Here is a 17,120-nt window from a genome sequence, read left to right on the forward strand (position 1 = left end):
TAAATTATCTTAAATAAGACCAACATCTTGGTGCACTTCAGTATTCTCAGATTTAATGTTATGGCATTACAGTATTGTACTGACAGGCCTAGATAGTTATGAATAGCCATCATGTAACACAGAATGAACCCTTACCCAAATGATCGAATTCTAAGGGAGTATTAAGAGTCAGTGTTGATCCAGACACAGCAGTAACTGTCTTGATCTCCGTTTCTAAAGCCTCTTTGCTGGTAGTGGTTATCATCACCTTTGGAAAAATTGAAAGAATAATGGATCACAGAGAAATTTACTTCAAGAGTGTCTCACAATACAGTACATCACATAATTGGATTTTAGTATAAATATGCCTACTGTTTTAACCTTTAAGTGAAAAAGGAAAGGCCCTGGAGAAATACACAATGAGGTACAAAGAATAAATGTAAAATCAATCAAAGAAGACTTTAAGGATCATCAAATAGTACACGGATTGAGCTTTAAAAACAGGTACACACTTATAAACAAATCCTTTCAGTAATATAGGGGTACTCATTTGAGAGATGTACCAGAGGAGAAAACTCATAGTAACGTTTCTGAAAATGAATATAGAATAGGTCTGCAACGCTTATACTTTCGATGCGAGTCATAAGACAGGTGCTTGGAACGGATTTCCCATGGGAGAACAAGTTATCAACATACTTTGGAAAAGGAAAAACAGCTGTGTTTTTTGAGAACTGTAAGATAAAGCTTGAAAATCACTCGCTATGAGAAAGACGGTTACTGAAGGTTAGGGGTAAAGTATAGTTCCAAGTTTGCCAAACAGTAGAGACTATCTTCGCAGAGTAGTCTATAACATCTCTATTTGGGTCGTGAATAAGCCTACTGCAATACAAACGCTCATACCTCCTTGCCAACCCAAGAAGGATCTGCAGCTTCAGCCAGAGTGACTTGTGTAGCTCCTGCAGCTGCTGTAGCACCCAACTTCGCCCAGGCACTGCCTGCATGCACTCCATGTAGAGTTAACTGACCAAATACACCTGATGAAGACGGGGTTCATGAATCAGGATGTTCCCTTGTGACTGAAAAGGCCTTAATCATAACTGGAGAAAAAATTCTCATGAATACGATTCAGAGGAAAAGCAGATTCAGGTCTATTGATCTTTAAGGACATAGCACGTAAAGAATGAAACCCATAACTATAAAAGAACACACACTGGTGATCTTAAAGGACACTGCACATAAAGAATAGAAATCTAAACTAATTATAAATGAACACAATCTTACACTATGACTAACCACTGGTGTTCCACAAAGAGCTTTTCCATGTAAAGGACAGAAACTCATTGAAATTCTGTTAAAATAACTAGTTTCCCACCAAAGCTTTGAAACAGATGAAATTAGGCAAATCAGATCCTTGCTTTCCTTACCAATTGCTTTCCAACCCACACTAGGAACGCCCATGGGCATGGGCATGTCCACGTTGTCTGGGTCTGTGGGATCAAGTGACCCACGGAGGACGATGTTCAAATTGTGAGTGAACGGAGCATCCTCTGAGAATCCTGCTACAACTGAGCCACCCTGGAATTTTCAAAGTCCACTTTAATTTCAATCAAATTTAAATCGACATACTTGTATCAATTATTTTTGATAGAATAATTACATGCCTGTTTGGCTTTGTCTTACCTATAAATGAGATAAGCATTTCAAATATTCTAATGCTGATTAGAGATGGAATATCAAACAACAACAAAATATGCTCTTGGGTACTATTGTGTGTGTTAATTATGCTTAGACTCAACTAAAATTGTAATAAAATCGGTGCAGTTAATCAAAGAATATACTTGTCTCAATTATTTTTAATAGATCAATTCATAACAATTGTTATGAGAGGGTCGAGGAAAGTAAGGTGTACGAAAGGGAATATGAAAGAAGGTACATTAAAAGGACCGGATAGAGGTTGCAGCCAGGTACGGTACTTTACCTGAAGGTAAATGATGGTTGCACTGAAGGTGTGGTGCATTGTGTCTTCAAATTCGATGGCGCCATAGACGTAGACTCGGGCAAGGGGGGGCGTTGCAATATCCACAATCAGCCACATTCCTGGAAACGGTATGAATCCCTTAGCAAGGACTGAACAAAGTACAATCAATCTTCAATAATCAATAATAGTTCCATAAACTAACTAAAGTTTCTTCCAGTTACATGACTGAAGTAAAAGCTTTTTGTATTTTTAGCAATAATTCATAATATTTCCCTAATGTCAGACTCATGGCGAAATTGACATTACCGCGAGTGTTCTATTGTATACGTCAGTTCATGATAAGCAATATAGGCTAACCTAACCTAACCTGACCTAAATGTAAACAAGACAAAACTTCAGTGAATAAGATGAAGGAATATAGTTAAGAAAATGCATAAACAGTAAATAAATAAGTAAGGCATTGGAGGAAAACTGCTGACAGGAACATACAACGAAGATATCATGTGAATGAATGATATGTTAACAGCAAAATACAACGAACAACTGGGTAAAGGGGCATTTGAAATACTGTGATGAACTACTTAAGCAGGAGGCAGATTCACGAGATGTACGTATGCTAGAACTGCACCAGCCCCAGTTTTTTTTTACATGTTGACATGACCCTAGCTTAGCTTTGGTTGGGTTTGGTTGGGTTAGGTTAAGCTAAGTTAGGTTGGGTTGGGTTAGGTTAAGTTAGGTTGGGTTAGATTAGTCCTTCTAAGATAATTTGGGTGTGGCAAACATAATGAGATTATTTTCAAGAAAATTCTATGGTTAGTTTTTAAGAAATGATAAGACATGACGACCGGCTCTTATCAGGGAAAGGTACTTGGTTACATCCCGGAAAAATGCTAGCGGGGGCATAAAAAAAATAAGATAAAGTAAAATAAAAATGAAAACAATAAAAAATATGAAAATAACTAGAATTAGGGTTTCATACAATTCTGTGCCAAAGTGAAAGGTAAACTTATTGAGAAAATAATGGGGAACAAGTTGGGCTATATTTAATGTCACTATTCAGGAGCTAATGATATTTAGGCCTCAGTGAAATATGTGATGATGATGATGTGTGAATACTACAAGTAAAACTGAGGCACAGAAATGTGAAAAAAGCGCCAAGACCTATGAGGTCATTCATCGCTGAAGGGAAAATTGACAATACGAAAGGTTTGAAAGGTGTAAAGGGAGGAAAACCTCAAGCAGCTGCACTATGAAACAATTGTTAGGAGAGGGTTGATGAAAGCAAGATGGAAGAAAGAGAATATGAACGGGAGTGGCAGTAGAATTAATGAATGGGGGTTTCAGCTAGAATATGAACCCTATTCATACGGAATAAGCCCACCAAAGGGCCACTGACTTGAAATTATTGAAGCTTCCAAAGAATATTATTATTATTATTATTATTATTATTATTATTATTATTATTATTATCATTATTATTATTATTATTCAGAAGATGAACCCTATTCATACGGAACAAGGCCATCAAAGGGGCCACTGACTTGGAATTCTTGAAGTTTCCATAGAATAGTATTAAGGTACTATTCATCAGGAAGAAGTATATAAGAGGTGGTGAAGGGAAATACAGAGAGAAGATATTCCACTCATCAAAAAAAAAAAAAAAAAAAAAAAAAAAAAATTATAATAATTAATTAATTAATTAACAATGAGGTGGGGCCAGTAAAGAGAATGGGATGTTTACCAGGTGGGACGATAATCTCATCTCCTGCCACGGGCAGGCCATAGGTGCCCTCAGTGGGATGCCCTCCTGATCCCACGGGTACCTCCTTCCACGTCTCCGTGTCTGACCACCTGAAGGTGGTGTCTGGTCGGCCTGTGGGTACCGGTGGGGGGGTGGGAGTGATGCAGTTTTCGAAGTAGCACCTGGAAGATGTCAAAGAGAGAGAGTAGAATGTAGTTTTCCATGACTTTCCCAAGGATGGATTCTCTATGGACGAAATGACACCCACTATATAACTCATTAGGAAGCAAATACTGTTAACAATGGCACTGAGGGAAAATGGAGTTTTCCCTATAACTTCACAATGATGAGTCAACAGAAACGTGAAAGCAAATGACGCTGACGCTCTAGGAATTATAAAAAAAAAAAAACAATCAGTAGAACCCGAATTGGTAATTCTAAGGAATAACTCCGCACGGACTGTTAGGAACGTTCCCGCGAATACTACGACAGTCATTTGGGATCAGGGAGTCAAATTTAGTATTTCGCCGTGTTCAGTACTAGCACCTGGGGGTTAATTACAGTCGACCCCCCAAAAATTAACGGTAAATTCTTAATATGCAACCCAAATACTACGGGAAACTGTAATTTCCAAAGAAATACTCAACGCGGAGTTATTCCCTAGATTTACCCTCGAATTTTACGAGAAGACAATCATCCACAGAAAACGAAAATAAACTGGCAAAAAAATTAAACAAATAAATAAAAAACGAACCGAACATGTTTCTTTATAACTTGACAGAGGATTTAGTACAGGTCTTTCATAAATGAGACCTTTTTAAATTTAAGGAAACTAGAGATAACGACCAAGAATGCACTAAGGGATAATATATAAAGTTAGGACGAGTCTCAAATATATATGCCCTTTCAGTCGCACAGCTCTGGAGGTGACATCGATAACCTTTGGTTGACACAAGAACCAGTTTAAAATCAAAACAAGAGTCTATGACACTACGAGCGAACTCCATCACGGGGCAACAATGAATGAACTGCTCTGACATTGAAATTATGAATTAGCAAATGGTATTTCAGTTTTCTGTAAAACAAAACTATTGAGATGGCTATTTGTCTGTCTCTCCACACTTTTCCTGTCCGTCCTCAGATCTTAAAATCGACTGTGGCTAGAGGGCTGCAAATTGGTCTGTTGATCATCCACCCTGCAATCATTAAACATACCAAATTACAGCCCTCTAGCCTCAGTAGTTTTTAAAATTTTATTAAAGGTCAAAGTTAGCCATGATCGTGCGTCTGGCAACCGAGAGATTGGTCTATTTTTTTATCTATACTCGATTACGTCGGAGAAACTTTGACTCATTATTTTACTTTTTTGTTTTTCTCTGCAAGAAAAAAAGAAAAAATACACAAAGCGTCTTCTAACCTGTAGACCTGGAATTTAATGTTTCGCTGGAAGCCTGGTACGCGGCCATCGAAGACGGTCCTTCTACGACGTCCCTGAGTCGAGCTTACTGTGAAAAAATAAGATCCACTTTCAATATTCGAAGAAGCTTTCATCGCATATGACAGAAACGCTCTGCCTGAACGCTCTGTCATCAGAGCATTAATCCTTATATGAGCGGTAAAATAATAGAATTCTTCCTCTCTCGTTTCAATGATCATATAGCTATTGCAAAGCCAGTTTACATATGTCTATCAAAATTACTTTTTTCAGTTTCAAATTAAATCATTACTATTAACATAACGAGACCACAGTCAAATCTACAGACTCTTAACAAAAGCTTACATGAAGGATTTCTTCTTCAATAAGAGGTGAACATCACAGCAAGGTAAGTTAAAGAGGCTGGACAGCTAAGCAGGAAGAATGAAATGGTATATATAGAGTGTAGGCCAAAGGCCAAACACTGGGACCTATGAAATCATTCAGCGCTGGAAAAGGAAATTAACAGCAAAAAGGAGAGGATGGGTAGCAAGATGGAAGAAAGAGAATATGAAAGGAGGTACAGCAAAATGAATGAAAGGGGTTGCAGCTAGGGGTTGAAGGGTCATCACAAAAAAAAACTTTTATTAATGTCTACAGTGCACCTTACACTGACGGCACTAGCCCTCTACGGAGGCTAGTGCTGACAAGACCATAAGGGAACGGATAAAGGAACGGATAAAAAACGAGAAAAGCAATACAGCTAGGGATCGAAGAGGGGCTTACCCTCCACCCCCCCATAAGAGAGGGGGGCATTGCTACTTTAGGAACTGCTAAGGTATCTTCAAGGACTCTCGACAAACAATACCCACCCATGTAAGTCATTGTCATGGTGTCGTTATTCCAGTAGTAATCACCGTGCACGTTGGTATTCGGGTCTGGAAGAGCAATGGTGCTGTTCCTCTGTGTTCCCAGGGTTCTGTAGAAAGAAATCAAATGGAATATGGAAAATATGTAGGGTGCTGATTGCAGCTCGAGGTTCGATCCTTCAAAAGGGAAATGCAAAGTCAACTAAGGTTTTTACCTCCTCATTTTATTCTTTGATGAGATGCTGAGGAGGAAAGTGGTCCTTGAAAATGACATTTTTGACAATAAGTATCAACACTTGAAGTTATACTGAAGAAGAAACCGTTCTTTCTGATGCCAAATAGGTTCTCCAAAGTTATATATTTTTCTGAGGAGGTAACTAACCACTTAGCATCATACTGCAAGAACAGTTCAATCCTAATTAGTATTACAGAGTGAAGAGGTACTTCATAACTCAACCTCATAAAGGATTAACTTGTCCATCACAGTGAAGTAACTGAATGACGACATACATAGTAACTAAGCACTGTAAAAAAATAAAATGCTCCTACAATTAACATTTTTAGTCAAAGTTGGTCACTTTCCTCAGTGAGTAGATGGGCACCAAAAGGTCTTTTTGGGTCCAAAGCGACCTGTTTAATGACTTTAAGTCACAGTTGTGCTATTCAGGATGGTATTGGGGAGAAGCACTATTCCTTGACCTCGAAAATAGAATGAAATACAGTTCTGGATAATGACTCCTTTAGCTCTGAGCATACCAGCACCTTTAGCCTTGAGCTTAGGTGCACAAATCTTTAGCCTTGAACATACCAGCACCATGATATTTGTCTTAAAGAGGATGGTGATGAAGAAGAGGCAAAAACAAGGGATAATAATGTCAAGTAACTGAGTATTGCTTTCTCCTCGAGGACAAGCAATTAACATAATCAGTGGCGTTAACATATCAACATGAAATTAAAAGGATCCTTTACCCAAAAGAGTCAGGGCGTTGGATGAACTCGTGAGAGACGAAGAAGTAGTTGCCATTCTCCATAAGGCGTACCTCTGCGTCATAGGTCAAATTGGTGATCTGAAAGTTAAAGAAATTATTATTATTCAGAAGATGAGCCCTATTCATTTGGAACATGCCCACCAAAGTGGCCACTAACTTGAAATTCTTGAAGCTTCCAAAGAATATTAAAGTTTTCAATAGGAAGAAGTAAGAGGAGGTAGAGGGAAATTCAGAAAGAAGAGGTCTCACTTATTGAAAAATGAAAAATAATAAATCAATAAATAGGTAAAAACGTGATAAAATGCATGGTATTAGGGTAGTAACGCCCAACTGCTGTGTACAAATATCCTCCATCGAGAAAAAGCAGTAAAACAGTGGTCTTGTGTTCATGTATGCAGCAATATATAAATTAAAGTATGTATATACATTACCTGTTGGGCACCATTGAATTCCCACTGGTAGTTATCGCCTGTGGGTAAAATGCCCATCCATCCCTCTGTAGTCAGTCTCTTGATTCTGTATGGGACACGTGTGCTGCCGTGGGCGTTGGACACGATGATCTCCTTCCCTTGGAGAGAATCTGGTTTGATGTTGGGCCCTTTGACGTTGAATCGCAGGAACTTCAGACCAGTGCAGACAGAACCTGGCGCCTGGATTGTAAACAAAAACAATATTCAACGTCAGTGCTCCTTCATGGGTTGCTCGCATGACCCAGAGCCAAGCACCCAAGCTCACTCTGGCATAAGGCTAGCTTATTCTAACAGCACCCAGAGCCAAAGCTAGCACGATTCTGGCTTATTCTAACAGCACCCAGAGTCAACATTAGCATGAGATTGGCTTATTCTAACAGCAGCAACATCTAGTAACGTTATTTCATCAAGATTCCGCCTTCCTTTCAAAGCTCAGATGCAGGACATGCCCATTCACCAGAAAAAAAAGCATTAATATGGCTTCTGTTGTTTCCTTATAATCATGAGGCGCTGTTTAAACTTACGTTTTCTAATTTCCAAAAGAAACAAAAAGAGTCATGATCTACAGTTTACAAATCTTCAGTATAATTATTGCCTGCGAGCCAGTGGAAAAAAGCATAGGTGTTGAAAGCCTTACATACATTATCAGCCTCTGAACTGTAATGTTATTGCTTTTCAACAGCCTGTAACTACAGATGTCAAAATAATTCACTCCTTTTGTAGATTTAAGCCCTGCTTTAACAAGTATTTTAGGAATCCTTCCAAAAACAAAACAATTATCTACATCATGGGCAGGGAAAGTGACTGACAGATGACTTCAAGAACATCCAGACACCAGCTAGCTACATCTAAGACAAGTCCTTCTTCCTTACCTCGGGGTTGACGGAAAATGCTGTGACATTAATCTGGCAACTGGACGGGGGAAGGATGCCCATGGATGGCACTAAAACATTCTCTGCTTGACCGGTGAGGGAGCCATCAGCATCTATCCAGATGGTCTCGTATTCCCACTGGAACCTCATCTGTGGAGAACGAAAGGTAAAGCCGTCTTAAAATAGATCCATGACACGTGTCAAACAATTCCAAAGGTAATGAAGGTGTCTGCGGTGAAGAAGATCACAAAGAAACTGCTGACTAGACTAGAATGAAGGGAAAAGCTCTTCGGATTGCATATGGAAGCTGTGATAACTGTCATCAGTGATGCTCAAATATATACATTACTCTTCTTGGTAAAGTAACCAAAGAAGTGAAGACAGTGAAATGCAAAGCAACTTAGTGGACTTCAATTTTATTAATATGCTGAGCATATGATAAGCCAATGAACAAGGGCCATCACTAACAAGGAAATACACAAGATAACTGAATGATGAACAAAATAGAGAAAGTGAAATGGCCTTTAGAAAATCAGTCATGAAACTGACAAATAATTTGGTTTGTGAAATGCTTTGTGAGGAAACGGAGATACCTTGTGAATGGCCAAGAGATACATAAAATCAATGAAAGAGATTACTAATAATTATATGAAACAAGACCAGGCTGATGGAAATAAAAAAAAAAGTGACTGTAAGGATAAAATAAACACAAGACCTGACTGACAGTTGTATAAACATGATAGCTGATTGGACTGAAAATCATTCAAATGCAAGAAATGACTGATAAGTATAATAGAAGAACTTAGGCCTGAAGAACTGAATCAACGTATGACTTCTACCTTGTTGGGTGAGTTTTCAAAGGTGAGTCCCTTAACTTGCACTTGGAAACCTCCTTGCCTGAACTTGCACTGGGAGCAGCCAGACAATGCAGAACACTTTCCAGTGTCGAAGTTGACAAATTTGGTGTCAGCAATGCTGAAGATGTTCTGCTTTGGTGCAATGATACCGCTCGTCTCGTCGCCACAGCCGCCAGGTGACAATGCAGAGTGTCCAATCACAAGCGAGTCGAAAATACCTGCCAGACATAACCAGAAGTCGGATCAGACTCTGTAGTGAATGCTAATCAGAAATTTGCCTTGAATGATGATGATGGTATATTATTATTATTATCATTATTATTTCAGTAGATGAAACCTATTCACAGGGGCCACTGACTTGAAATTAGGACTTGAATACACAGACTTCACTGCAAAGTGAACACTATTTATTGTTACATTATCCTTATTATTTCAGTAGATGAATCCTATTCACATGGAACAAGCCCACCACAGGGGCCACTGACTTGAAATTCAAGCTTCCAAAGAATGTTGGTTTCAACCTCCCACCGCTAAAGACCCACCAACACTGTAACATCCCAAGGAGTACGGCGCCACTCAAGTAACGCAGCGTGACGAAAGACTCACCTGGTCCATCGTCTTCACCAAAATTGCCCTGCATCTTGACCATTTCCAATCCGGCGTGTTCATTGTCTAGAGTTACGAAGCCGTGGAACTGGAGGTTGCCACCGAAGACAACCTCGGCTCCTCTGTCGCACCTCCACACTGTGAAGTTGTGCCACTTGGCAACCTGCGCAGGTGGGATTGGTATCATTATTAAAAAATACTCATAGTAGCATGAGTCTTGAAATGGAGAAACAAATTCACAGTTCAATTCCCCTTTTCAATCTTTTATAAGAAATTGAAAAGGAAAATTAAACAGGTTCATTCCCAGATTCCCTGAAAGTCCTCTGCTCAGATTTATCTGTTTACAAATGTCTACATATACAGTATATACCTATGGATTTATTTCTCCATGATCATGATCATTATTACTGATTTAATATTAGTTTAACGAGACCATGAGTCACATTTCTATGATCACAAAGGGGTTGCCTGACAGATTTATTTACCAAATAAAGTTAAAGTATACACACATAGTTTGGTCGGTGATCCAAGTTCAGTTCTAATATTTTACCACATAAGGTTAAAGTGTGCACTCAATCCAACAGTTTGGTCTGTGATCCAAGTTCAGTTCTAATATTATACCAAATAAGGTTAAAGTGTGCACTCAATCCAATATAGTTTGGTCTGTGATCCAAGTTCAGTTCTAATATTTTACCACATAAGGTTAAAGTGTGCACTCAATCCAACATAGTTTGGTCTGTGATCCAAGTTCAGTTCAAATATTTTACCACATAAGGTTAAAGTGTGCACTCAATCCAACATAGTTTGGTCTGTGATCCAAGTTCATTTCTAATATTATACCACATAAGGTTAAAGTGTGCACTCAATCCAAAATAGTTTGGTCTGTGATCCAAGTTCATAATATATTTACCACGATAAAGATAAAGTGTCACTCAATCCACATAGTTTGGTTCGGTGATCCAAGTTCATTTTTAATATTTTACCACATAAGGTTAAAGTGTGCACTCAATCCAATATAGTTTGGTCTGTGATCCAAGTTCAGTTTTAATATTTTACCACATAAGATTAAAGTGTGCACTCAATCCAACATAGTTTGGTCGGTGATCCAAGTTCATTTCTAATATTTTACCACATAAGATTAAAGTGTGCACTCAATCCAATATAGTTTGGTCTGTGATCCAAGTTCATTTCTAATATTTTACCACATAAGGTTAAAGTGTGCACTCAATCCAATATAGTTTGGTCTGTGATCCAAGTTCAGTTTTAATATTTTACCACATAAGGTTAAAGTGTGCACTCAATCCAAAATAGTCTGGTCTGTGATCCAAGTTCATTTCTAATATTTTACCACATAAGGTTAAAGTGTGCACTTAATCCAATACAGTTTGGTCTGTGATCCAAGTTCATTTCTAATATTTTACCACATAAGGTTAAAGTGTGCACTTAATCCAATATAGTTTGGTCTGTGATCCAAGTTCATTTCTAATATTTTACCACATAAGGTTAAAGTGTGCACTCAATCCAATACAGTTTGGTCTGTGATCCAAGTTCATTTCTAATATTTTACCACATAAGGTTAAAGTGTGCCCTCAATCCAATATAGTTTGGTCTGTGATCCAAGTTCATTTCTAATATTTTACCACATAAGGTTAAAGTGTGCACTTAATCCAATACAGTTTGGTCTGTGATCCAAGTTCATTTCTAATATTTTACCACATAAGTATAAAGTGTGCACTCAATCCAATATTGTTTGGTCTGTGATCCAAGTTCAGTTCTAATATTTTACCACATAAGGTTAAAGTGTGCACTTAATCCAATATAGTTTGGTCTGTGATCCAAGTTCAGTTCTAATATTTTACCACATAAGGTTAAAGTGTGCACTTAATCCAATTTAGTTTGGTCTGTGATCCAAGTTCAGTTCTAATATTTTACCACATAAGGTTAAAGTGTGCACTCAATCCAATATAGTTTGGTCTGTGATCCAAGTTCAGTTCTAATATTCTACCACATAAGGTTAAAGTTGTGCTCAATCCAACATAGTTTGGTCTGTGATCCAAGTTCGTTTCTAATATTTTACCGCATAAGGTTAAAGTCTGCACTCAATCCAACATAGTTTGGTCTGTGATCCAAGTTCAGTTCTAATATTTTATCGCATAAGGTTAAAGTCTGCACTCAATCCAACATAGTTTGGTCTATGATCCCCATTTAAGGAATGAAGACTACACCATTCAGTAATGTCCTCTCCAATGAAGGCCTACTGCCTCTACTATATCAATGAACAAATAACCTTAGACCTACCAAGTCACTTCCTCCGCAGGCTCTTGTTTTGGGGAAGTAGCCGTCCATTGAGAACACCCACAGACCATACCTGGAAAGAGCATTATACTATAAATCAGTCTAACTAGACCACTGAATTATTTCTACCTTCTTATGGGCTAGTTTGAGAGGTTAGTCAACATAAAAACTATGGAAACTGAACAGCACAAAGCTCAGGATAAAAAGGTGTGACTTTTACCTTCTTATGGGCTAGCCTGAGAGATTGGTCCACATAAAAGCTATGGAAATTGGACAGCACAAAGTCCAGCATGAAAAGGAGAAACGATATAACTCAACAATAGACAAGATAAAGATGAAATTAAAGCCTTCAAAGTAAATAAGACAAAACATGAACTAATTTCCCTCCTCAATTCGTACCTTCCAATAGAGTGGGCGGTGTTGTTAGTAAACTCTCCCATAACAGCATTATTTTGGCAATAGGAGGTCGTTGCAGACGGTCCCGAGGGGTTTCTTTCCAGCCTGTACCAGTAACCGAAGTGGGTGCCACCAGCAGCAGCGTTGTGGCGGACAATGTTGTTTGGATTGACAACCTAGAAATGGAGGACGGTTTGTGTAAGTGTACAGGCTTTGATGAACTGTCGATTGTTGTTGAGAAAATTCTGTAAACCTCAAAAATTAAACCTGATAACAATAGATTTGAAGTTGGAAACGACTTTTCAAGGATATGCTGTCTAACATCAACACCTCATTTGGGGTTCTGGATTTCTGTGGAACGTATATCCACATTTTTCGCAGAATTTTTCATTAAGAAATATTCACTAATTACTGTTTTCATATCATTTTCCTGAGTAAATACAATTTTCATGATAAAAACTTGAAAACAGGTAGGTATAAGCATTTTTAGACGGGGTTTTTGGTGTTTGAAGTATCAAAATAGGCAGTTACGTATAAGAGTTTTAAGAGAGGTGTCATGTATTCGTGGATTTTACCTATTTGTGCTGGGAGCAACTGATGTGAAAAACTACATTAAAGATCTGAGCAAATAAAAACCCACTCTATATAATAAAACATGATAAAAGTTACCAACAAATAGTGAAAACCATTTCTTTACCCAATATGATGATGGTGTGACATCAACATTCAAAAGTGAGGACGACGTCCTGGTGTAGACTGCGAGGTTATACTGGATAACATTGTTCTGTTCGATACCATCTTCAGTGAAGATGGCATGACCCATGTTGTTGTACACAACGTTGCGCTCTATGGTCAGGTAGTCTGCTGCGTGGATAGTCACGGCTCGGTTGTATGTGCGGTGCACAGCGCAACCTCTGATGTATGACGTGTTGACATTGCCAACCAAGTGGAAGTGAAGAGGGTACCTACCTAAATTGAAGGCCTGTCGAAAACCAAGAAGGGATGAACATTAGTCACTCTAGATAATGAAAGGAGATTATGCGTAAAGACTTTTCATGAATAAGTAATTAAAGCCTTATGTTATAAGTTATATTACAAGAGTATTCACTTGTCATTCATAATGAGCAAATATTCTCGTGGGGCAAGCTAGCTGAAAAAAACAATGGAAAGCAGAGCATATGAGAAGAGAGCAGAATAAACAAAAGAAATAAATAAATAAAGGAAAGTGTGTTGGAGCAGCATAACTCGAACTCAAGACTGGATTGCTACGTTTCAGAAGAGAAGGAACAACATATGGTTGGAAAAGATTAATTCTATGATCACCACACGGTGTAAGGCAAATAAGTGAACACAGCACGTCAGATGACAAAGTGGCCACAGTCCGCAGCAAGTATACTCCAGAGGACGTCATGTAGAATTCCCCCTAATGACCTATAATCGAACTAACATCTATTTAAAGGTCTTGCAAGACAGATACTTAACAGAAATCATCAGGTTTTTCATTACACACTACTTACAAGGCAAACTCATCTTAGCACTAAGTACTACAAAGTAAGGTGCCCTACCTGTCCAGCTTCGGTAACTTCAACATATTCGATGCGACCAGCGACCAAATCTTGATTAGGAAATTTGCTGAATATCATGACAGTGGCACCAAACTGATCGCTGCCCATTTCTTCGCCAAATCGTCCATCGAAGCAAGACTGCGTTTCAAACTGGCCTGCGATATAATTTTAGAAGTGTAAGTAACTAGTACCCAGATACATTACATTTTAAAGAGACAAAAATGTGATATAAGGTAGTCAACAGTGTTTCTTTAGTAACTGTCCTTTCTTGGGAGTAGGGTAAAAAAAATCATTCATGCTCTTCTTTAAAAATCAAATATCCTCTGTAAAATTTATGAGGGCTTTGAGAGCTGTAAAACAAAGAAACTGATTCCAGGCATTCAATCTGGGTTTAATTCAGCATGAGAACTTCCTTTCCAAGGAACTGTAACAAATAATTTTAGACTAAAACGTCTGAGAGTTTCCCTCCGTGTGAGTTCCATTACCAACGAGTTGACAGAAAGCTCAACAAGCTTTTTATCTCTGGTTTTGCTGACTTTCTAATCCACGATTTTGGAATTTTTCAATAATTTTTTATCCTTTTTATCACTATTACTATCCTTGTTTACTTTTTACCATTGTAACCCATGCTTCCATGCATGCAAGAGTTTACAAGGTCCGTCAACCATCAATTTAGGTGAACCAAGTGTTAATAATCTCAGATTTTGAGCAATTCAGTACTGCATCCAACACTGCAGCACAAAAACCCACCTATGTAACTGCTCCACCCACATACACTGACATACCTGGATTCCACTGCTCATCACAGGCTTCAATGACCTCACTGAAGTCCGTGTTGATGTTTCCCCGGACCTTGACGTTGCGAGTGAGAAGGCCGACTTCAGCGCGAGTCTCGATATTTCGTCCCCCGATAGTCTGCTGTATCGAGATGTGTTCGTACTGCAGAGCTTCTGTGAGCGTGACTGTCAGCCCGTCACCAGATACGGAGGCTATGGTTCGCTTTTCGTTCTCGTTGACCATGAACCTGTGATTGAGTGAGGGAAGAGGAGCTGAAATCACATTTGAAAAGTGGAAAATAGCTAAATGAAAGTACAGTTTTTAATTGCACATCCTGGCAACTAATGCTCAAACACAACCAACTTTAACGCCTAAGTATCCTAGGCAGCACAATATATTACAACTATTTCTATTCAAGAGTTCTCTAAAGTCCTGAGTAAAAAAATACACAAAAGGGGATTGATGAAGTTTAGTGGCATTCTGAATTTTCTTATCCTACTTCTTGAGTACCGTAGGCAGCTGAGAAAAAATGTGTACTATTGCTGTTTCTGCTCCTTCCTTCCCCAATAACTGTATTGTATTTCATATCATCCCTCTTCCTTCTTTATTCATGGCTTAATTTTTCTGTTTTGAAACGTCATCTTTGAAAGAGGTTACGCTTTGAAAATGCCTTTTACTCTCCTTTACCTTTGTGTTAAGGATACAAGACAATGACATGCAAATACCAGAATGTTACAAATGCAGTTAAAAGACCTTAACAATCATCCCTTAACCTCTATTTTCTGAAATCAAGGCGTCATAACATCCCCACAAGGATAATTCATCAAGAAGCGTGTGTACATTAGCAAATAAAATAGCTGTCAGTCTGACACCTCACTGACCACCAGAATTTGTCGTGAAAACTTGAACACAAAACAAACTGATCAAGATACAACTTATAATATAACGTTCTTCAGTCTATGAAAAGAAAGTGATTTAGAATTTGCATGAAATCAATGAATATTTATGAACCACAAAGCAAACAGACATGTTTTTCACGCCACACTTGGTGTGGTGGTATGTGATAGTGGTTCACCGGGATCCACTGGGCACCAGAAGAGACTTTGACATACTTGGACAAGGGGCAGGAGTTCTGTGGAGACTGGTGGGAGTGAGAGCACAAGCATTGACATGGGTGGCAGAAGCGCTCAAAGGTCTTTTGTGTGGTGAATGTATCATTAGCAAGTTTCCACAGGACAATACCAGTATGTGTATAAAAGGAGACGCAATACAAAGGAGGAGGGTTTGAAACCTATCCTATAGGATTAAGAAATAAGGTTAAAAACAATGGGGAAAATGGCTGATGGCCTCTTCAGTTACAAATTTCCAACCAGTGAGCGGAAGGTCGTTGCACAAGAAGCACGGTCCAGGCCAAAATCTGAGAACTCTGGTCCGCCCCTAACTACCCACAGTGAAGCCTAAACCTGAAACTTCATTCGGTTCAAAAATTTCTTCATAACCAAAAGTGGGAGGCCTTCGCATTACCTGTGCTCTGTGGTGGCAATGATGATCTGATCGCCAGCTTTCCAAGTAACTGGCTGTTTGAGAGTGATCGTCAAGTCTCCTGGGTTGGCAGTGGTGGCCAAGTGTGTCCATGTGATAGGAATGTGGGCACCGTGAAGATCCAGGGTGCCATTGCGCACGGCCAGTACCTGAAAGATGAAAGAGGATATTGGTTTAATGAAACCTCTGCCTGGAGTAAACATTAAATGATAAGAACTGCGATAGTAAACCGAAATTTCTTTAACTTATTAATAGTCACAGGTAAGGTATCTTCAATGACTAAGAATCTGCTTCAGTAAAGCTGAAATAGGAACTGCTTTTAACTAAATATATTATCTACATGTCTTCTGTATCTTCCCAGAAATTTGTCAACTCTCGTGAATGGCACTGTCAAATATTACTTAAGCATTTGGTTAAATGCTAAAGACAATCTAAGACGTTCACCTCAATTCCTGTGCAACATTCAATGTAAACCAAAATAGAAATGCTCCAGGATCCTTCAGATATTCTATACTTTACCTTTGCACCATATAGTGGCAATTCGATGTCCTGCGTGTTCCCATGAAGCTCAATAACAGCATTGTTCAAGAAGGGCTCCTCCTCAGACCCAATGCTAAGTGAACCACCATCCACAATCAGTATGTACTTCGAGCGCAATATCAACTCAGATGCAGCCTCGTCATCGAAAACCAAATGGCCTCCTGGGTAATAAAAATATCAAAATGTTTAGGTGCTTGATTACTTGGGGCCTTTCCTAGATAGTGATCACC

The 17,120-nt window shown here is 38.7% G+C and overlaps 1 protein-coding gene across 1 annotated transcript in view; it reads right to left on the reverse strand.

Moving 5' to 3' along the window:
- The window catches only part of LOC135203556 (fibrocystin-L-like), a 76,149-nt gene that overhangs the window by 19,212 nt on the left and 39,817 nt on the right, over positions 1 to 17,120 (reverse strand). Inside the window, exons 42-60 of the mRNA XM_064233293.1 lie at positions 16,870 to 17,051; positions 16,333 to 16,499; positions 14,817 to 15,055; positions 14,032 to 14,186; positions 13,164 to 13,448; positions 12,470 to 12,642; positions 12,074 to 12,143; positions 9,776 to 9,938; positions 9,152 to 9,387; positions 8,313 to 8,462; positions 7,402 to 7,620; positions 6,951 to 7,048; positions 5,985 to 6,091; positions 5,116 to 5,203; positions 3,699 to 3,880; positions 1,958 to 2,076; positions 1,404 to 1,554; positions 880 to 1,013; positions 136 to 247 (exon numbers count right to left, since the gene is read on the reverse strand). Coding sequence (XP_064089363.1) covers positions 136 to 247; positions 880 to 1,013; positions 1,404 to 1,554; positions 1,958 to 2,076; positions 3,699 to 3,880; positions 5,116 to 5,203; positions 5,985 to 6,091; positions 6,951 to 7,048; positions 7,402 to 7,620; positions 8,313 to 8,462; positions 9,152 to 9,387; positions 9,776 to 9,938; positions 12,074 to 12,143; positions 12,470 to 12,642; positions 13,164 to 13,448; positions 14,032 to 14,186; positions 14,817 to 15,055; positions 16,333 to 16,499; positions 16,870 to 17,051 — 3,030 coding nt within the window. The remainder of the gene's footprint in view (positions 1 to 135; positions 248 to 879; positions 1,014 to 1,403; positions 1,555 to 1,957; positions 2,077 to 3,698; positions 3,881 to 5,115; positions 5,204 to 5,984; positions 6,092 to 6,950; positions 7,049 to 7,401; positions 7,621 to 8,312; positions 8,463 to 9,151; positions 9,388 to 9,775; positions 9,939 to 12,073; positions 12,144 to 12,469; positions 12,643 to 13,163; positions 13,449 to 14,031; positions 14,187 to 14,816; positions 15,056 to 16,332; positions 16,500 to 16,869; positions 17,052 to 17,120) is intronic.

This window comes from Macrobrachium nipponense, chromosome 36 (assembly GCF_015104395.2).
Source record: "Macrobrachium nipponense isolate FS-2020 chromosome 36, ASM1510439v2, whole genome shotgun sequence".
Classification (NCBI taxonomy): domain Eukaryota; kingdom Metazoa; phylum Arthropoda; class Malacostraca; order Decapoda; family Palaemonidae; genus Macrobrachium; species Macrobrachium nipponense.